Raw genomic sequence first — 21,717 nt, 5'->3', positions numbered from 1 at the left:
CCTACCACCCTTAGTAACTTCTGAATTTTTCCTTTATGTTGTTCTTCTATGTTAGCATAGAAGCACTGTGTGCTTTGTATTGCACTTCTAAAACAAAATGGGTGACCTTTTGGGCTTGTGGCTAAAGCACCAGGGAAAACCACAATGCCATAATTTTGTGCATATCTTTAAAGGAGCAAATTTTCTCCCTGAAGTGTTCCAGAACTTCTTCCGTGGTAGTCAACAGATATTTAAAGTTTTGGCCCTGCTTCTCTAACCTGCACTTAGGTATTTCTTACTCGTCTAAGAGCAGGAGATTGGTCTTGGGTTTGAGCTGGGAATACTGAAGTTGTAAGCCGGGTTGTAAACCAGCATCTTCTTGCCCTCCATGTGAGCTTGGGTAATTACTTTTCCTTTCCATGTGTAAAAAAGGGTTTATAATATCTGTTATAAGAGGCACTAGTTCTGCTAGTTCAATATTAACTGATGCAGAAATTGAAAAAAAAACAGAGCTATTATTTAAAAACTAGGAACAGTCTTTCAGTAGAAACCCTTTTTTGTCTAAAAAGAACTTTCAGCCACTATATTATATAGCAACAAATTTTATCTTTAGGGATATTGTCTACTTAGCTGAGGCATTTGTATGTCTCAGTTATCATAGCATTAGACTAATCACAGTTTGTAATGAATGTATATTCACATAGGCAGTTGTGTGATAAGGAGGTGCTATAATGCACATTTTACAAATGAGCTGGGTGGAAGGGCAGACTTTGGGAATTTCCTGCACTTTTAGTGCGCACTCAAACGCATAGCTACTTACCTGCAGTGTGGATGGGCACTGGCATGTGGGATGTAGGCTACAGCAATATTCACATGGTCTTTTTTAAAGTGATGTCGTGTAATCTATGTCAAACTGACATGACAACCTGAAATGCTTCCTAGAAAGACTTCAGCTCTACGTACTGAACAAGGCAAATGTGAGCATGTTGAGCTAGGGCTTGGGAACCAACCATGTCTTGGCTGCTCATGGCTTTCAGGCAGATCGGGTACAGAAGAGGCAGATGCTGAGTTACTCACTCAAAACTGAACAGAAACACTGGTAAATCAGCAGGTAGAACCCAGCTTCCGGGTTTGAATCCTAATCAGTATAAAGACTGCTATTTGTGTTTTTCTAGAACTGTATTTAAAATTATTCTTCAGATTGATTTTTTTGTATACAGTAAAACAACAGGAAGCTGATACAAAAATCTTAGAAATGTTTTCTGGGAATACTTCTGGAAAGTGATAGATACAAAGGACTGACAACACATTCAGGAAAAATGTGTCTTGGTCACAATCCTGCAGCAAGTTCCGTGACAGCACAAAAGCTGTGTTCATGCATAAGACAGCTCCTCCCCACCACACTATGTACATTTGTGTCTATCGATTTCTACCATATAGTTTCAAATACTTGCCAAAATATTTCACAAGAATGTCCAGACCAAATGGTCAGAAACAATTACTTGATGAAGGATGCTGTGTAACTAATGCCATTCTGTAATTAACTGCAATAAACAGAAATCTTTGTAGGCAGATAGTCCTACAAAGAATCAGTACAATTAACAAAAAATGTAAACAGCATGTTTTTCTTTGTCAGAGTATCAAATATTTGAATGTACTAAAAAAAAGAAAGGAAGGATTCCCTTGTTAGCCTATCACAGTGACAATTACACCATGCTTCTTTACTGTTTGAACCGATTGTTCTTTGTGTCGCTCCCATTCCTCATCATCTTTGTCCAGATCAAAAGTTTCTGGATAAATGGGCAGCTTGTCTTTTGGGCATTCCTCATAATAACTTCGAACATATTTTCCGACAGACCATCCTTTGTATTCCTCAGGCATTTTGCATTCGAGGCCATTGTAGTGAACATTGTAGTGATGCTTCAACCAGTAGAACAGATAATGAATGTTGTAATCACATCTCCAAGGGTTGTCTCTCAGCCACAGTATTTTTAGAAAGTAAAGATCTTCCAGTACTCCATATTCAAAATTCTGCAAGCTGTTGTTTGATAGATCCAGCTCCTCTAAGTTATTGAGGCCTGAGAAAGCAGCTAGTCAATAGAAAAATGGTTATTGGGACCTCATAAAAGCAAGTTAGAAAAAACCCATGCATACCTGCAACAGGAGAAACATTTTCGTAATTATACATTTATTAATTTGGGAGGGGCTGAAGGCTGCAAAAACAGACTTTCCAAACTCTGAACTTTAAAATATGTCTTGAACCTTGAGAAGTGAGGTATTGGTATAAATATATTGACATTAGGGGAGTTGTATTGCTGGTAAGGTTATAATATTCTTAATGGGCATGCATGAGTATGGAATAGATACAGTGAAGGTGAATGAATGTTTTATTTGCTCATAGAAGTCAACTGTTATTGCTGTGATACAGTAGAAATATGGGAATTTATTATGTACTAATGTGCAGGGCTAATAGCGTTTGTATGTACATGTGTATTTGTGTGTGTGCGTAGAACCTTTAAATTAGTGTTTTAAGATATGGAAGATAATAACATAGAGCTTCATAATAAAGCTTCTGAGTCACATTTCAAAGAGCAGTTCATACTTTTTGCAAATATACCATTTCATTTAATGGTGGAAGTCTTAATTTAAGTAAATCAACTACCTGTAATGTTAAACCTTGTAAGTACCAGTGTACTGATTGCTACTGTTGTTTAACTGCCAAAATGCTACTAGAGAAGGCTCTTTTTGCTTCATACTTCTACCTGTCTCCTTGTGTCTGCTTTCATAATGAAAAACTGAATACACATAGGCTATAAGCAAACTGCCAACAAGGCCATTTGAGTTCTAATAATGTATAAATTATGAGCAATTATATGTTGTGATTTTTAACCCAAAAGTGTTTAAATACTTTTCCTTTGTCTTTTACTTTATTGTCCAATATAATTTAAAAGCAGCCTCATTATGTGACAAGTTTTCTTAGATTCAGCAAAGATATTGAAAACATCATTCAGCTCTTTCGCATTTTGGGAAGTGATTAGCCTTCAGTCTGCACAATTAAATTTTGCACTTGCTTGGTTTAGTGTTAAGAAAGGGCAGCTGAAATCAGTGTCTCTTCATTGACTTCCATGATGAATACATTTCAGTGCAAACCTTTACTCTATGAATTGAGTGGTACAAAAGGTAAAATTTGAACCAGTTTCTCAAATTTAAAATCCTTTTCCCCCACATTTATATCTGATAGACATTATTAAAGTTTAAATTTAATAACACCAATCACTTTTTAATGACTGTTTTAAATTATTCTTACCAGGATCAATGTAGGCTATTCCATTACCATTTAGGTTTAATATCTTCAGTTCACTGACATCATCAAACTCTTTGGCTCGTAGTTGTCTAATTTTGTTGCTGGACAAATCAAGTTTAACTATATCTGGAGGTATGTTACCTGGAACTTTCTTTAAATCTTAAAAAAAAATGAAAAGGAAACAACTGTTAGCTTCAGATTATTCTTTCTGCTTAGGTACCACAGAATTTTGTCAGTCTAGCATTGCTTCTTGTTTTCTCCTTTTTATCCTCAATAGTAGTGTCGACATGTTTCTTCAACTTCTGAATTTCTTTGCTTTGTTCACTTGTATATTTACATTTCATCTGTAAATTGCACTCTTCAGTAGTGCTTATAGTAAAGCCTCTGCGGTTTATATTTTTATTCTAACAGAACTGTACTATTCTTTCACATAGGAGTAGGGTGAGTAGTGAAAATACTATACTAATAAAAAGCATGTGTTAAGGGCTTGATTATTTAAAGAAAAGAAATCAGAGTAATTATATTAAAAAATGTTCCTTGGTAAATGTTCATTGGTTCTTCCATGATCAAATGATAGTGTGCTGTCTTACATCCTTTGTTCTATGTTGCCAAAAGGTAAAATGTTCTAAAATTGTATCAGCAATTAAAATATAGTAATATTCATAGTTCTGTAGTTACTGTATGGAGTGTTTTAGTAATATTGAAGACTTTATATTTGTTACAATACTTACAGGTAGCATAGTGTCATTCTATCTAGTTCTCCCTACCAAAGTATCCAAGGACTGTGTGCGTATCCTTATAATGTTCCTTGCTCCTTGCAAGAGTTACAGGAAGAATAGCTTCTCGTCTAGTAGTAAGGGCACATTCTTGAGAAGTGCAGACTGTGGTTTGAATCTTCACAGGATAATGTTAATAAACTTAATCTCTAGGATTATGTTTACTTAATGGGGGTTATAATCCTGGCTGTTGCTACAAGAAAATGATTGTTATCTCTTATTTGACCATCTCTGACTGAAAGCAAGTAGCTCCTGGATCTGTGCTGAAATCCTTGCTGTCAGTGTACTTCTAAAGTTCTGTAGATGTCTAAAGCAGCATGTCAGAGTCTTCCTGACTCGTATTTGATTCTGAGCAGAGCTTTGGTATTCTAAACACATAAATGTTATAACTACTCCAGCCTGCTCTGGTTGGAGTGCTTCCTGCTAGTGCAGATGTCAAAGTTTCAGGGCCTACTTATCAGCAAATGAATGAAAATTATGCTTGAATTTGAGACTTTGAGAGTTTGTCAGTACTAGAAAGCAGATTTTTTCAGCTGTTCTTGCAAATACTAATTCTTTTGCGGAAAAGCAAACAGAAATGACTTCTGTATCCAACTTTTGTTGCTTTTTTTTTGGTAAAACAGAATAAAAGACGTAAGATTCATTCTGAAGTACTGAAAGATCTGGTGTGTATCACTGGTCTGATGGAATATAAACAAGTTCTTCAAAAAGGAGAACATACACATGGTTATATGTATTTTTAAGATGTTTCTTTCGTGAGCTCTCTGACATAAACTGAAAGCTGATGGCCTGTTTTATCTCCTTAGAGATGCATTGTTCTGGTACACTGCTTGTCACTTCATTCCCTCCATCGTAAGGGAATAATGAATTGCAGCTTTTCATGTTATCTTACAGGTTGGGAAACTGATACACCTTTTTTCTGACTCTGAAATCTTGTTAATATGGATTATACTCGTATTTCTAATGAAAAATCCAATGAAATTGTGCATCTGCTGCACAGTAATCATATGCAAAGGAAGTACAGTGCTCTCATCAAAGATTACGTTATGTTCAGAAATCCTAAATATCCGTGGGGTATTTGCATCCAGCTGTCAAGAGTATGCACAGTAGATCTGATACTTACTATAGAATATTGAATGTACTCAATGTTTCTGTGCTAGACATTCAGGAAGTCCTGGGCTGGACTTCTTGACCTGATGGAGGGAGTTCCTGTACCCTCATGTAGTCTAGTTCACTCATGTAGAGCTTGATGTAACATTATTCCTTCATTATTAATACTTAAGACAGCAAACAGGTTTTTAAAAAATACCATAAAAGCCTGTGAAACTCCCATAAAGAGCAGACCACATTGAATATTTCTGTGAACTTACTGAAAAAAGTAACATTTTTCTTGCTGAATCTTTTTGAAAATATTCATGTGTTCAGCTCATCTCTTTGACATCACTAGATGGGGAGAGCCAGAAGGTCAGCCTTCTCTTCTATTAAGATTTTAATATGTGCTTGGTTTCTGTTCAGTAGCACGGTTTAGTGGAGATGTAAGGTAATAATGATATAATTTAGATTTTATGAAGGATAATTAAGATTGCAATCTATAATCGAATAATTAAGATCCTATTTACAAGGAAAGGTATGGTTATGGGAATATTCAGAAATTAGTTAATGTTAGCCACTTAAAAAAGCATAAAATATTAATGAGAAAGATGCCTGGTAAGACATAGAGAAAAGCGAGTCATAGGAAGAAGAAAGGAATTTAAAAGGTGGAAAAAAGTAAAAATGTGGACCATTTTTTATGCCATACGTAGTAGATAAACCATGAAATCAAATACTGAAATTGTTAAATCTTTATATTTAGGTATTGTCACCTTATACTGATTTCTGTGCTTGGCGCTGGCATTAAGGCCCAAGAGTAAGGGTGCACAGAGTAGTTACAGAAATTGAAGTCACTGTTCAAGCAAACAGAAGTTTAGCAAACACAACACAAGATACAAGTGGGCAAACCATAGTGCAGTGATTCGGTATTGCAGACTATGCTTTGCAAAACTTGGGAAAAAAAACTCCCAGTTTTGGCTACTTCTAGTAATGCTTTTTATTTCAGATTTGTAATGTTAAAGAATGAGTCTTTTCTCAATATTTGATTGTTTGCTTTGTTTTATCATGGGATAAAGTGTGGGAAATAAAAGATGAATAAATGTACACTTTTTTGTTGAGTTGTGCCCCATCTGGTCTACCCTGAAGGCTTAACTGTGGCTTTTAAGAGCCTGAGAAGGATTTAGAAATGGAATGGATCCGAGTGTTTGAAAAACATTTCTTGAAGGCACTTCAATTTTGAAATGTTTGCTGGGTGCTGGGAAGAAGCACATAGGGGAAGTATTTCTTTATGAACAAAATCATACAATTTCTTCCCTTAGTAGAAGAAATCTTGCACAGAAAATGTGAGGATGCAATAGCTCTCCTTTGCAGCCAGGTTCCTTTTGGCACTGTAAGAACAGCTGGCTGCTCCAGTCCTGTTTCACAGATCACTTCTGTCAAAGTTGTTTGGGTTTGTACACTGGAAAGAAGAAAAGACACTGCTTTTCTCTATCTGTGCAATAATTTCAGCACAGCTGTAATTTAATTAGTATGTTTATAGTTGTAAAATCAGACTTATGAGGTACTGGTAACTTGTGAGGTGCTGGTCCTTCAGTAAGTGTGTTCTTAATTTTATTCCTGTTGACTTTTGTTTGATGTCTTATACCAGAGCACTAAAGGATATCTGTGGAGTCAGGGTGGCAGAGTAGAGGTAGCATGCAGAAAGAACTCCTACTTGTTGACTGTAGTTATGAGAAAAAAACAACAGAAGTACTTAAAGTAATGTGGGTACTAGTTCTATATTAATTTGCTGTAAATAGTATGTGAATAAATGTAGTAAAGGAGCAAGAATATTAAAGAATATTAAAATCATTATTTCAGTTATAAAGACAGATACAAACCTTTTCTTCTGCAGTTGAGAGTTGGTACAGGAAACACATACATGTGGCATGAAGCGGAATCAAATTCTGGTTTGGCAGCTTCAGGCTTTTCCCGTTTTATATTTTGGGGGTCCTGCCTGGTTTCTTCACTACATAGCTGTTCAGCTCTTATCTGCTTTAGCTTTTGATTTTTCAGTCCTATTGGATGCACACACTTGGCATAATTTCCCAAATTCCTGTTTGCTGGAACCTGCAGCATTGTAACAAGAGCTTCTAGTTCACAGTTGCAATGCCAGGGATTATCATAAAGACGTAGGTAGTTTAGACTGGGTGTATAAACAAAAATCTCCTCAGATAAACTCTTAATTTGGTTATGCTGAAGTAAGAGTGTGGTGAGTTTATCCAAACCGAAAAAAGCCTCGCTCTCAATTTTTGATATATCATTCTGTTGTAAATCCAGACTTTTCAGTGCTTTGTACTTGGAAAACATGTTGTTCTTCAGTTTACGAATCCTGTTTCTTGCTAGCAGCATGTGTTTTAAATCCTCTGGCCAATCAGGTGCCACAAAAATCAATTTTCTTTCCTGACAATCTAGGTATTTCTCATGAAGATAAGTGTATATATCACACGGTAGGCCTTGGGCATTGCGCTTAACAGTGCTAGATGCTCTCCGTAAGATGTTTTCCCTTTCATTGTTTCTCAAACTCCTAATCCTTGTCTTCCTACTGTCAGATGCTTTACAAAGAAGTAGTAGTAGTATAATAGTAACTACTTGCATCCTGACATTCAACTGGCCCCAGCTATTTTCTGTGACAGCTGTAACGGTTGAAATTTTTGGATAATCTTAATCAGTGTTGTACAGATCTGAGGAGACACAGCTGGAGTATGTGGGATCCCTGTGCTGGAAGAGAAGTAAAACATTACACCAGATGAAACAGGCATTTTCGTAGAGGCTTGAACATAATATACAGTATTCGGTCAAATAATCATCACACTACTTGGAGCTTCACAAATACTTTGAACATTTAATGTCCTATCTCTTTTTTTTTTTTTTTGTGTTGCTGTTTTTTACTGTCTCTAGTTTATTGTTATTCATTTTTATTAAACATGGGAAACTATATGGACCCATTTCTAACTGATCTTTATTAAAAGGTTCTCATGTATTCAGGAAAATAACATCAGGCTGAATCTTCTTTGTATTTAAGTTCATCTTGGAAAATGAGCTTGAAAGAGGACCTTGAAGCTGATACTTTCCAGCTTTCTGAATGTCGACCCACTGGAACACATCTAGTGCCTATCAACTTCTCAGTTATAGACTATGCTCAAATGCAGTCTCGTTTTCAGGTTGAGCCCAAATTTACCATTTATGTATTTACCATACAAATTTACTAGCCCTGCTTACTACCAAATGTCTCTTATGGCCCATGTCAGGTAGAGAAAGTTGTCTCAGAAAGACCACAAGAAGAGCTTATCAGGTTATATGTCATCTGAGTGTAGGCAGAGTGCAGAAGAGAACTTGGTGGTCATGGCCATGGTGTGCTTTAAACCAGTTGCAGGTCTGTCCACCTAAGGAGGAACAGTACAGAGTGGTAAGCCAGGAGCTTCCAGCTTTCTACGAAAGCTAAACACAGTCTTGAGGAATTATTATTAGGGGAAGAAAAGGACTGCTGCCCACAATCGAGTCTAAAATGCCTCAGTATTTTTAGTAATTTTTCAGCCTGTGTTCCCTCCTGAATTTCCCATAGTACTCCTGTGTATTGCCATTTTCCTTCATCTTCAGTGAAGTTTGGCCATAAGGTCATCTTTCCTTAAAATCATTTTAACCCCTCAGCTTGCTGTATTTTCTAACTATTTTCAAACTCACAAATTTCTTTTGCTAATCAGTATCATCCCTTCTGAAACTTTTTTCTCATTCTTCAATGAGAACATCATACTGTTTGGAGTAACTACTTAGTTAATTTTTCTCTATGATTGTGGACCTTTGCACCTGGCAAGGTATTGATCTTGAGTGCAGATCATTGCACAGATGTACTGTTTCTAAACACTGTTGATCTGGGCTCAAAAAACTTGTTTTTTGTCTGGAGGAAAGGTGGCACAGTAAACGAACTAATATCAGGTAAAATACTTTTGAAAGCAAAGAGATTTTTAATTTTAAAAGAAATTGGTAGATAAATTTAAACCATATCTCAGCTATAGAGAGTTCTTGGTATTTGTGCAGTTATTAGACAAATGGAGCAGTCTTGTCTACACCTGTTGCTGCATCCCTCTAATCCAAGTGGCTGGTTCCCATTATTACCTTTGAAAACTCATTGATTGGTTTCTCCATTTTGTTCCTGTTGTTACCAGCTGTCTATCTTCATTCAGTCTCTGTTGGTTTGAATGTCAGTGCGAATGAGTGTTTGCATAAACAACTTTATCCCTTACATGAAAAATTGCATTTTATATGTAACTTTTTGGCAGCTATATGCTAGTCAGTGTAAATTGATTATGTGTTTTAATAACTTGAATCTTAACTGGGATCCTCTGTGTTGTTTTGAACTGTTAATTGTTCTGGTAATGTGATAGCTCATTCTATCCAGCAGAGCTAGGAAATAGAAAAAGAACTTGGGGTAGGAAAGGTAATAAAAAATTATAGGAAAATTCCTTCCTCTTCCTTTCCATCTCCTGAGTCCGGATTGTTTTACTAGTATTACATTTCTGCCTGCTAACTAAAATATATTCAGCTATAATACCAAAATTAGCAACTGCTTTTAGTAGCATGTACGCATTCACATGTAAAATTATAACTGTCTTTTCTAGTTCTGGGGCAAAAAAAAAACATGTAAGAGCTATGTAATTTCTGTGGCTTAGCAGCCTTAAGGATGATTTTGATTGGTTAGGTTCTTTTCAGATGCGCAGTCCCTCTCAGTATTGTCCTACTCCTCAAAAAGGCACTGAGTTAGACAGAGTTACAGGATATCAGTGAAGCCACAGTCCCTGTAGAAAACATCATACAGATCTATTGTTGTACTAATGCTTATTGCAGTTGAAAACATGTAATTTTTCTTACCATATGAAAATGTGTTTTTAAATATTTTTAAAATATATTTATTTTCACTGTATAAACCTTTCATATAGCATTTTCCATATCAGGCATCTGTATATCAGGCCTATTTTGATCATTTCAGTTTAAACAGATCAGTTATTTTGAAGATTAGATTAAGGCAAAAGGTATTACTATGTTTAATAAGGGTTTTTGCATCTTTTACTTGGAGAATAGACTCAAAATTTGGCAGAAGAGTGGCTGAAAGGATGTGTGTTTTTTCTAGTGTCAGGCATCTATCTTTCATTATTTTGTTAGAATTGCAGCAGTCTCTGCAAAATAAGAGTTTCTAAAAATAATGATTATATGCACAGAGAAGAGACTGTCTCAGGCAGTTAAATTCTCTGAAATTCAATACCTGCAGAAGATGAGCAGGGCTTTTCCTACAATTGGTCTAATGGCACCACCTCATAAACCTATATGGAAAACTCAACTCTGGCATTTCCTAACATCAGATTGCTTAATCAGGTAGCTTTCTGGTCCTTTGGTAACATAAGACTGAAAACAGCTTGGCTCCTGAGTGTGCCATTCATTGATGGAGTGTAAGAATAGACATTTCCTCAGGACAGCTTTCTCCAACCTTATATTCTGCTTTTGGGGTTTTTTTGGTGCTTCTCAGTAATCTGCTGTGGTTGTGGTTTAAGGGAGGCCTTGATGGACTGAATCTGTAGTATGAATTCTTATGTTTGTGTTGTACACTGAGAATTTGAACTGTTCACTCTTATTATTCACTTTTTTATTATTTTTAGGTGCATGTAAGAATTTGCAAGGCTTAAATCTCTCTGAATGCCAGGGATTAAATGTAAGTACTTCAGACCTTTCTCATGAACTCTAATTTCTAATGAGAAGGAGGATTTCTAAAGAGCTGTGTTTATTTGGACACACATATCTTCCTGATAGAAAGTAGAGAGTTGTGTTCTCAAGTACTTTGAAAATGGAATTCAGTAGGATTCAGAGATACTCAGTGAAGTTCTCATTTGTTTTCTACAGTTCTAATACAAATTGATATATTCAATCTCAATTAATTTTAATAAACATGCTCCAAAACTTTACCAGTCTGGGGTGGGGGTTTTTTTGTGTTTTAAGTTTGGAGTTGGCAACAACTATACATTTCAATCCTATATTGTTTTCGGGTTCCTTTATTCCTTCACTCAGTAATACACATAGGCTCTAAAAAATTCTCACTATATTTTTAGATATTTGTGAGAGCCTTTATTTGAAAGGTATCTAAGTATGCAATCACCATCATCACTATATAGTTGTCTGTTCTTTTTCCTTTAGCATTTTCAGTTTTATTGCACTTCCATTAATTTTCTTTAATGTTTTTCAATTACCTTTCTCTGATGGAAAAATGATGTTTGACTCTGCTATATAATATTATAATTACAGTGTAATATTCAGAGGTTGTACGCTTCTCAATGATTTTTTTGATCCTTGATTCTGTTGCTCCTGAAAGAAGACAATAAGTTAAAGTGGGCCAGGGCTTTGTAAAGACTCAAACACTTTCATAACTGTCTATTCTGTTTGCTTGCTCATATACATTTGATATGTACCAGCAAGCACATCCCTAGGTGGTGTCAGGGCCTCGTTCGTGGGATGGTAGGGACTTGCTGGTTTCATTCTTGCCAATACAGCCTAGTATGCAGTTGGTCCTTTCTTGAAAGGACACACAGTTGACATACACTGAAATGATTACTGACCAGCACTTTCAGGTCAGTGTGTTTGATAGCTGCTTTCTGACCAGTGTCTAGACTACTGATGCACAGGGTTATTCTAACCCAGATGCAGGACTTCTGCATTTGCCTTTGTTGAACTTCATGAGGTTTCCATTAGCCCATTTTTCCAGACTAAATCTCTCTGAATAGCAGTTTTAGTCTCCAGTGCATTGACTCTTCCCCCAGATTGGAATAATTTGTGAATTTGCTGAGAATATACTCGTTTCCTATCATCCAAAATATTTATAAAGACATTTAATAGTATTGGCCCCCATATTGACCCTTGAGGGATGCCAGTTGCTACAAGCCACCAATGGGACTCTAGCACCACTAGTGACAGCCCTTAGGCCTGGCAATCCAGACAAATTTCACTCACCTTGAAGTCCACTGATCCAGCCTTTATTTAATTTGCTGAATTCAAGACTCAACAGCTGCATTTTCTCCATAGATCCAGTAATTTCATCATAGAAAACTATCACATTAGTGAGGAATGCTTTACCCTTCATAAATCCTTGCTGGCTCTTCACTATTACTTTTTCATCTTCCTTGGACAGGGCTTCAAGAAGGATTTGATACATAACCTTCCTAAGGACTTAGGTGAGGCTGACTGGCCTGTAATTTCCTGGATCCTCCTTCTTCTATTTCCTGTAAATTGGTGTGTCATTTCCTATCTTCCAGTCACAAGGAATCTTGTCTGTTCATTATGACCTTTCAAAAACAAGCAAGGCCTCTCAGTGACTGGAGCCAACTCAGTACTCTTTGATGCATCCTTTCTCATCCCATTTCCTCAAGTGCTCCCTGACATTACCTTCTTCTATCATAGTATTGCTTCACTTCCACAGATAATGCTAGTAGGCTCCTGCAGGGCAGCCTTAGTAATAAAATCTGAGGCAAAAAAAGTCATTCAGTACCTCGGCCTTGAAGATCAACAAGCTGTCCTGGACCCTTTTGCCTTCCAGGGTTGTCTACCATGAGATCCTGTTAAGCAGATCCCTAAACAAGCTAAAATATGCTTGTTCTTCTACAATTTGTCCAATTTTCTACTCTCAGGATTTTAAAAAGTTCTCATTTCCATGGTTGCAGTAACCAAAACCACTCTATTTCTTCATATCCCTGAACAGATATTCCTTGTTGTGAAACAAGCCCAGAAGAACATGTTCCCTAGACTACTTGTCAGTCACCTGGATCAAGAGATTGTCTTCAAGACACTCTAAAAGTCTCCTGGATTGTTTGTGCCTAACAATATTGTTCTTCCAGCAGATAATCAGAGTGGTTAAAGTCTCTCATGAGTAACCAGGATAGGCAGTTGTAAGGTTTCCTTCAGCTGCTCAAAGGTTTCATCTACTTTCTTTTCTTGGTCAAACAGTCTGTAAATAGATACCTACCACAATGTAATCCTCATAGGTCTAACCTCTAATCCTTACAAATTAGATGTCAACTGACTTGACACCCTCCAATGCAATGCTCCACGGCATAGATTGCAACTTGTCTTCACCTTCTTGGGCTGTCATTCCTAAATATTCCATTACACTAATTGCAGCCCTCCAGTTATGTGTACTACACCTTGCATTGCTGGAATCCCAATAGAAGCATTGCTCTGCACCTGTGCATTCTTACTGGTTGATTCCCATGTTACAAGTGTTTGTGTTCAGACACTTCATATGGTCCCCTGGTTGTGCTGCTTTCACATGGAATGGAGAGTTTTCCCCATTGTGCCATTCACTAAATACTTTCTCACCATTTATGACTTGTTCTCTTCAGGTTATGGTTTTCTTCCATACCTATTTTTACTGGTGTCACCTCTCTCAAATCCTTTGTTTTAGGAATATACTTCAAAGCACAAACTCTTCCTTGAAGCTGATTGGTATTGAATTTCCAGCTATCTTGGTGATCCTTTAGTAGAAAGATGACCACGACATGGCAAGAGATACACACTCAACTATAACATTTTTGTGTATAAGTGCTGACCTTTTGCCTTTCTATTATGTTGACTTTTATTGTGAAACACTCTTCATACTAGGAGATTTGTTCCCATTATGGATTGGAATAGAATGGAATGATATATAGAACAATATAGGTAGTACCAATTTTGCAGGTCAATAAAAATTGGAAGCCTTGTAATTAATCAAATCTAATATTCCACCTAGAGGGTAGAACTAAACAGAAGGCTTTTTGTAAAAGATACTACTGGTCAGAGAAGTGTACCAGAGTTCATGGAGAAAATTAACCAGTGGTTTTAGATACCAGGATTAGCTAACAAGAATCTTGTTTCAGCAAAACATATAAATGTGCTAACCTTCAGTCATGTGAAAAGTCCCCTGTGTTCTGTAGGACTGTGTAGTTTATCATGTCTCCTTGAACTGGAATGTTAAAATTACCACACTTCAGTTGAGTAACAGTAGCATCATGTGTCTCTCAGTCTTCTACTTTGAAGCTTCCAAAGAAAATGGCTGTGGTAGTCATCATAAATCATCATGAGATTCTTATGATGATTTAAAGATACTTACTCGTGTTTTTTCCCCTTGTTACTCAGCATAAAAATGTAAGATAACAATACAAATATAATTTCGATGTAATTCTTGATTTTTTATTTTTAATTATCATTCAGGATGAATCGATGAGAGTCATATCAGAAGGCTGCAGATCTCTTCTCTATTTAAATCTGTCCTGTACAGATATTACAAATGGAACGCTACGACTATTGCCGAGGTAAAAGTAAACAGAAATATGGAAGTGTGTTTGTTGTAATCTTGCAGGAAACTTAGACGCATATTGTAGTAGAAATACTCTTTTTGAGTGATTTACAGGATTCTGTTTGCTATTCAAAATGAAAAAAATGCCGCATACATTTGACTTAGATAGCACTTCTTTTTTTTGGTATATTTAAAAATACCCTCTATATTTCATAGAGGTTTATAGAAACTTTCAAAAGAACGTGCTAGCCAATATTTTCCTGGGCATGTCCAGTTTTTGTGGTGATGCAAGAAGTTTGCAAGTTAGGTATGTTCTTAGAAATTTATTTCTGCAAGAGAGGATTGTGGGTAGGTGTATTGTGTGAGCCAAGGTCTTGTGCGACAACTGCAAAACAAAGAGTTAGTCCAAGCTCTTATTTGGAAGATCAGTGAGCTGAAGGTGAAGAATGCACATTCTTACAGAGGTCTGCCATTACTGTTTTAGGTGTATCCCTCCACAAGTCTTGAAGTCTGCCTGATAGGTAGAATTGCTGCATTAAAAGCTGCCATAAAGGAAAAGAGGTGTGCTGGTCCATGGTAGCAGCATCACAAAGACATACATAGGTTCGAAGATAGCTGTACATTGTTTCTCTTTACTGTAAGGAAAACTGATGTCTTCCTTTCAAAGCACACCCACAAAGTCCAGAAATATGTTTTTCTTTGCCATCTGTATGGTACATTTTGACCTTCATTTTACTTAGTCTATATATCCTCATGTTACTAACATTTGTTTTGGCAAAGTTTTCCTTTTAATGTGTCCAATCTTGCCATTAATTTTTTCATCAATATTATTCTTATCATAATCTGTGCTTTATCTGTGTTGGTTGGTATTTTGTCTTTTTAAATTTCCTTATATTTATGTTGAAGTTTGGAACAGCTGTTCTATAGGTAGTATCAGCCTATGTTATTCTGGGTACCTGAACATGCTGTTGCCACCAAAAGTCAGACCCATTCATTTCTGCTGATGTGTAAATAGCTTGTACCCAAGGAAAGAATTCTCTGGGGTAGGCAAAGCTTTCAATGCAATAAAATTTTTGAAACAAAAAAAAAAATTCTCCACTGAAAAAATACATTTTGCAGTTAACTTGTACCTCTCTAATAAAACATTTTCCCGGTCACACATGATGCTTCTGATTTAAGCCCGTAAGATACCAGTGTTTTTATTAATTTTTGGACAAAAAAGCAAAGCTTATTGTTTCTGAGATGGGGATGTACAAAAAGTTTGTGCCCTGTGAAAATGTTGATAGCAGACAAATTTCATGAACATTTCATATGCCATCTCAAAAGCATTAGCTCTCCACAAGTCCTGTGTAATAAGGTAACTATGGAAAGTTCTTAAAGGTGGCAGTATTGCATCTCATAATACTGCACATGAAGTTTGCTATTGTATATCAGATGTCCACTACTGGAACAAGGAACAAGGAAGTGTTGGCTGAATGTGCTCAAAACTGTTTGGTCATTTTTGATTCTCTCCTAGTGTTCCATACAACCATTTTAACCTCTGTATTACACAAGATTGTCAGCTGCAATTTCCCTTTGAAGAGTTCTCTTGCATATGGTAGACATGAATATTGTCTATCAGGAATAAAAATCAGAAAGTGATTTTGTCAGGTTGCTTTAAAACAATGATCCTGATATTGCTAATGCCAAAATTGAAAAACCATTATGACAGAACTCCTGCAGAATGTAATTGTAACACAAAACAGGGATGTGATCCCAGTCTTCAAAATGCAGTAAGAAAGGCTTAAGTTGGGCAGCCTTGTAACAACATATACTTTAAAAAGACTCAGAGCTAGCAGAGTATAAAACCCAGTCTCTTAATTTATTGTTTATTTTATCAGATAATTTTGGAAGTATACTATCTCTGAGTTCCACTCATTTGTGTGGAATATGTCACTAACATGTAAAAAGGTTTATGCTTCTCAAAGAAGAGTATTTTTATTCCTGTATTTAATATGAATTAAATGTTTCCATTAAAAAAATCCCACATCACAAACACATTCCTTTATATTCTAATATCTGGTTCTGATGCATGTTCATTTTTCTTTTCTGTCTTGTGCTCAGTTCAAGTTAGCATGTTTCCCTACCCTATACTGAAAGTATAAACTGAGTTCCAAAAATGTATGACACTCCTTAAGCAGTCAGCTCCCCAGTGGGTGTTCCCATTTTTCTTCAAAATGCCTTCTTTTGCTGACTTGCAGAACTGTATGACTATATCCCTACAACTAAATGTCTACCAGAGCAGTAGGTCCTACTTCTAGGTTTTGATTTTCGGTATGCTTTCATTTGTGGTGCTCGTGGCAACTGTTATTTACTTCAGTTAGAAATGTAGTTCATGAAAGTGAATAGTTTTCAGTATGTTATAAACCAAAGTTGCAGACGGAAACTTAAGTATGTTCAGACTATAGATTCTTGCTTTTACAGAAAGCTGTTGATTAACATTTTCCACTTATACAGTTTATTTTCTTTAACTAGCATTTAGTACAAAGAAATGTTTTCCAAAAGAACTGGTTAAAACCTAACATTGGATGATTTTCTTTTGGATAATTCCCTTTTGTACCTCTTTCAATTCATTGTGTTCTTTTAATAGTTCTCTTCTAAATAATTATATGACTTGAGAAGCTGTAATTGTACTTTTATGTTTTTAGTGCCCTTTGATAGAGTTCTGGTTTTCATTTCCAGCAGGCACTGCTTGCAAAATCAATGGCAAAGACAGTCTAGCAAACTTACACCGAAAAGTCTGTTACTTTCAAAGTATGCACACAAAAATCCCATTTTAAAAAGTATGCTTTTGCAGTTATTTGATATAACTTTAAAATGATACTGTTTTCAGATGATGAAATATGTTGTATGATAGTACTATTCTCCAGTAATTTGCAATACAGCAGAGGGAAAAGTGCAGCAGAAGAAAGGGACTTTCAAACTTCAGATAATCCTATTTCGTATCAAATATCTTTACAGTAGTTTTCAGAATACTTTAACAGTTTTATGTTGTTTCTGCAAGATATCGCTGTAATAATTTGCTCTCTGTTTGCTTTTGTTGGTTGTTTTTTTTTTTCATTTGCAAACCAGCTTCCCCAATTTACAGCATCTGAGTTTAGCTCACTGCAGAAAATTCACAGACAAAGGTTTACTGTACCTGAGCACTGGAAAAGGCTGTCACAAGCTCATCTATTTGGATCTTTCAGGTTGCATTCAGGTTTGTAGATCACATCTTTCTTTCATTCTGTGAAGAAGAGTATCCTTTATATGACTGGCTGCATCCTGCATTCATGGTATACTGAAGCAGAACAAGCCCTGCAGCAGACTTCCAGGGTTTTGAATTACATGACTACAGCTGTTTAAGTTTTACTGAGGAATAATAGCACTATAGGTTTGGCTCACTTCCAACAAACTGTCAGATCTATAAACAGCTAGTACTTACTGCATAATGAGAACAAGGCTTGCTTTTTGTAGCCATAAATAGACCAATTTTATGCCATTAGTTAGAATTTTAAATCAGGAGCTTTGAAAGCGCAGGTTTTACTAAGATCTGAAAAAAATAAAAGCCACTCTGCGCTGGAAAAATATGAATTTGCATTTGATTTCCTGAGAAGATAAATAATTAAAAAGTGAACTTTGGTAACTGTTTTATACTGGTTTAGTACATTGATTTAAGTAGAATTTATAACTGCAATCTAAAAATAGTTAATGTTTTGGACTATTTTTGTCTCCAACTAAACTTTTAAAGAAAACCAAGGTTTTACAATCTGGTATGATTTTAGAAGCTTTCAAACATACACTGTATCTTGAAAAATACTACAAAAGCAATATGAAATGCCAAACTGTAAGGCAATACAAGTCTGCCACTTTTTTAATAAAGACTCCCACATATATTTCTTTCTCCAAATCACAAAACACATGTGAAATGATAAAGATGATATGTAGTCCGAAGAATACAACGGGTTAACTTTCCATCTAGCAAAACCTTTTCAGAACCAAGGATGAAAGCAGATAGGGCAACAGGCTTGTTCTGACTGCTCTTCACTGTGAGTGTTTCTTGTTCTTGAGAATCATGCTGACACTATTGTGTGGTGACAGCATGAAATTTGAAATGAGGGCTGAGGTTAGAGGACAGGTAAGATCTACCTACCTCTGAGTTTCTTTTTCAAAATGCCAGTAGCTGGTTAGTTTTTCCAAAAGCAACATTCCTGCTTGTTCAGAAGAGCAATCATGAGCTGTGAGGATCTGCCTCTAGAAAGCATGATCTAATAGAAGTCAGAGAAAAATGATAACCATTGAACTAGGAAAACCACAATCCTCCCCTTTCCAGAGGAAAGTGGTTTTTCTCGCCAGTGTGTTTGAGAGCTCTGAGAGGGATTCCATGGCTTCCTCCATTTTGGGTTTCCCCACAACTCTGGACCAGTTCTTAATGACTATGACCGAGCACTTGAATAAACAGTTAAAACCAAAAAGAGCATCAAATTGCATCACTATTGCAGAAAGCACTTAAATAAGATAGAATTATCTTTTTTTTTCTCTTCTTCATTGGATGAACTAAGCCAAAGGGAACTTCTGTAAGGCTAATGTTTCAAGTTAGAAAAATGTAGTGAAGCGATAGTATAAACATTTAAATTATGCTTAAAAGTGTACTATAGGACAGAATATGTATTATTCCCATTACTTCATGTTTCCTTTTTTATTATTCCCTTCATTTTAACATCACAGGGTTTTATTACATGGGTTCTACTATTACCATTATTACAACTGTGGGATTTGAACAGCTGTTTTGCAAGCCCACCTGTAAAACAGGTGATTATGCTGATGATTCTACGAGTGGCAGCATGGGTGCCAGGGCATTTAAACAGCCTGTTAAAACATAGTTAGGCAGAAAACTGGGCATTAAGCGCACATTTTCTAGTCTGTTGTCATAAAACAAGGCAGTATTTCCTTTGACTGTTATATTAATACATGGTAATAAAAATGGATGAATTGTAGGCATGTTGGTTTTGCATAAAATTTCAGTAATTGAGGTTGTGTTGTTATGGCATGAGTGGTAACTATTTTCATTAATGAGTTTCAAGGTATTTTCATGAAAATACTGAGATTCTCTTGTGTCCTGCTTAAAAGGTGTCCTGTTACACCACTGATATTATCAGAGAATTACCTAGAAAGCACGAGTTTTCTTTGTCCTGCTTCTGAAACTGAATGGTGTAAGTGGAGAATTTTCTGCTATTAGACAAAAAAATGAAAAGGCAGAAGCTTATAAAGCAATTGCATGCCATTTACTGACATTTTAGATTGTAATTATGTAACTAGAACAGTTCAGTGCAGGATATTTTCAGTTAAATAGGAACATGGAGATTTTGAAAGAAATCTTTGTGTTGCCAACATTTATAGCTGGTTTTCAGGCTGGAACTATTCTGGCCCCAAATTTATTTGAACAGTCCATCAATTGCTGTCATCTACAACAGCTGGGTAAGAGATCACAAGCCATTGGGAATAGTAAACTTGACCCTTTCATTTCTTGATATCCTTCAGTGTTTGTGGGTACGACAGAGAAGCTATTGGGAAACATGTAGGCTTCACCAGTTTTCACAATCTGAGTTCCTCCTGCTCTGGTTTCATTAGGGGAAATCTCATTTTGGCAGCGTCAAAAAGGAATCATAGAATGCCAGGTTGGAAGGGACCTCAAAGATCATCTGGTTCAACCTTTCTGGGCAAAGCATGACCTAGACTAGATGTCCCAGCATCCTGTCCAGCTGCATCTTGAAAGTGTCCACCCTTAGGGAATCCACCACTTCCCTGGGGAGATTATTCCAATGGCTGATTGTTCTCACTGGGAAAAATTTTCCTCTTGTGTCCAGTCAAATCTCCCCTGGAGTAACTTGTGCCCATTACTCCTGGCTTTTTCCATGTGACTCCTCATTTAAAAGGGAATCTCCATCATCTTCGTTGCAACCCTTTCAATGCTAGAACATGGGGATAAGATCTCCTCTGAGCCTTCTTTTCTCCAGGCTGAGCAAACCCACCTCTCTCAACCTTTCCTCATATAGCAGGCTTCCCAGTCCTTGGATCATCTTTGTTGCTTGTCTGGACCCTCTCCAGCCTGTCCACGTCTTTTTTGCATAGAGGGGACGAAACTGAACACAGTATTCCAGGTGTGACGTGACAAGCGCTGAGTGGGATAGTGACTTTATCTCTGCTGGTGTTGTCCTTGTTAATGCAACCCAGCATCCTGTTGGCTTTCTTAAAGAGGGGCCATCACTTGGAGAGAAAATGTGAGCCATGTTCTTTATTTATTGAAGGAGAGGACTGATTGTTTACATTTCCTGAGTACAAACTTACATAACTGAAGAACACTTTAAGTCGCATGTGCAGTATTCTATATTTTTAGAAATATGCTAATTCAGAAGTATGTTAACATAATCCTTTTTGGTTTTGGACAGTGGAAAATTAGAAGGAAAATAACACGTGGAGGCAAACCATCAGTGTAATGGAGCCAAACATCTGAAAGGATGTCATGATTTGTTTTATCATTCTTGACAAACACAGAACAGAAAAATAAGATTGCTCCTTGTGCACCACAAGAACACTTCCTCAATTCTGAACTTTCTATTTCAAGTCTCTGCACTCACAGTGCATTGACAGTACTCGAATCATAGAATAGTGTTTCTTCAAAATCTCTTCGGTGCTTCACGTAGCACTCTGCCTTCCAGGGTAGATTCCACAAATACAATCAGTTCAAAAGAGAAAAATAAAGAATTTTAAAGCAGTACTGTGCATGTGGCAAATAACTCAAAACCTGAATAAAAATTCTGTGTGTTCCCATTCTTTGGAATTAAGAAACTATAAAAAAAGAAATTATATTATTTTTGACATTCTTAGAAGCATTTCATCATTTGACAACATTTATTGTCTAAAACTGTAGGTACAAATCATCAGCTCTAGTTTGCTCCTACAAAACAAGCTTTTGTTGTTTTGATGTACTTTCATTTCAGAATTAGTATACTAGCAGTATGCTAGCGTACAGTTAAGAAAAAACCCCAAATCAGTCATTTACCTATTAAACTGAAAACTCATCACAGACAAAGAATGATATTTTATATATGATCATTTCATTGACTTCTGATTCTGTTAAATAATACATTTATAAAATAATCTTACTGAGTCATGAAGGAAAAGTCTGTTTTGCAGAACTT

The 21,717-nt window shown here is 36.3% G+C and overlaps 2 protein-coding genes across 3 annotated transcripts in view; one reads left to right on the top strand and one right to left on the bottom strand.

The window, feature by feature from the left end:
* The window catches only part of FBXL13 (F-box and leucine rich repeat protein 13), an 84,436-nt gene that overhangs the window by 28,807 nt on the left and 33,912 nt on the right, over positions 1 to 21,717 (top strand). The window contains exons 10-12 of the mRNA XM_057417847.1: positions 10,839 to 10,891; positions 14,413 to 14,513; positions 17,609 to 17,735. Coding sequence (XP_057273830.1) covers positions 10,839 to 10,891; positions 14,413 to 14,513; positions 17,609 to 17,735 — 281 coding nt within the window. The remainder of the gene's footprint in view (positions 1 to 10,838; positions 10,892 to 14,412; positions 14,514 to 17,608; positions 17,736 to 21,717) is intronic.
* On the bottom strand, positions 1,221 to 20,148 carry LRRC17 (leucine rich repeat containing 17). Of its 2 annotated transcripts, XM_057417891.1 has the most exons (5): positions 18,669 to 20,148; positions 17,676 to 17,762; positions 7,029 to 7,908; positions 3,287 to 3,442; positions 1,221 to 2,069 (listed from the first exon to the last, which is right to left on the bottom strand). In XM_057417891.1, exons 3-5 carry the CDS (start codon positions 7,783 to 7,785, stop codon positions 1,666 to 1,668), a joined length of 1,317 nt encoding a protein of 438 aa, XP_057273874.1. In that variant the 5' UTR covers positions 7,786 to 7,908; positions 17,676 to 17,762; positions 18,669 to 20,148; the 3' UTR covers positions 1,221 to 1,665. The 2 variants fall into 2 exon arrangements, with proteins under 2 accessions (XP_057273874.1, XP_057273873.1); XM_057417890.1 differs by lacking the exon at positions 18,669 to 20,148 and having other exon boundaries at positions 17,676 to 17,828.

The sequence above is a fragment of the Pezoporus wallicus genome, unplaced genomic scaffold (assembly GCF_028554395.1).
Source record: "Pezoporus wallicus isolate ANWC-B61680 ecotype Strahan unplaced genomic scaffold, APGP_CSIRO_Pwel_v1 contig_5542, whole genome shotgun sequence".
NCBI lineage: Eukaryota > Metazoa > Chordata > Aves > Psittaciformes > Psittacidae > Pezoporus > Pezoporus wallicus.
Note: the sequence above shows the minus strand (reverse complement) of the source record. Positions and strands in the feature narration are given on the sequence as shown.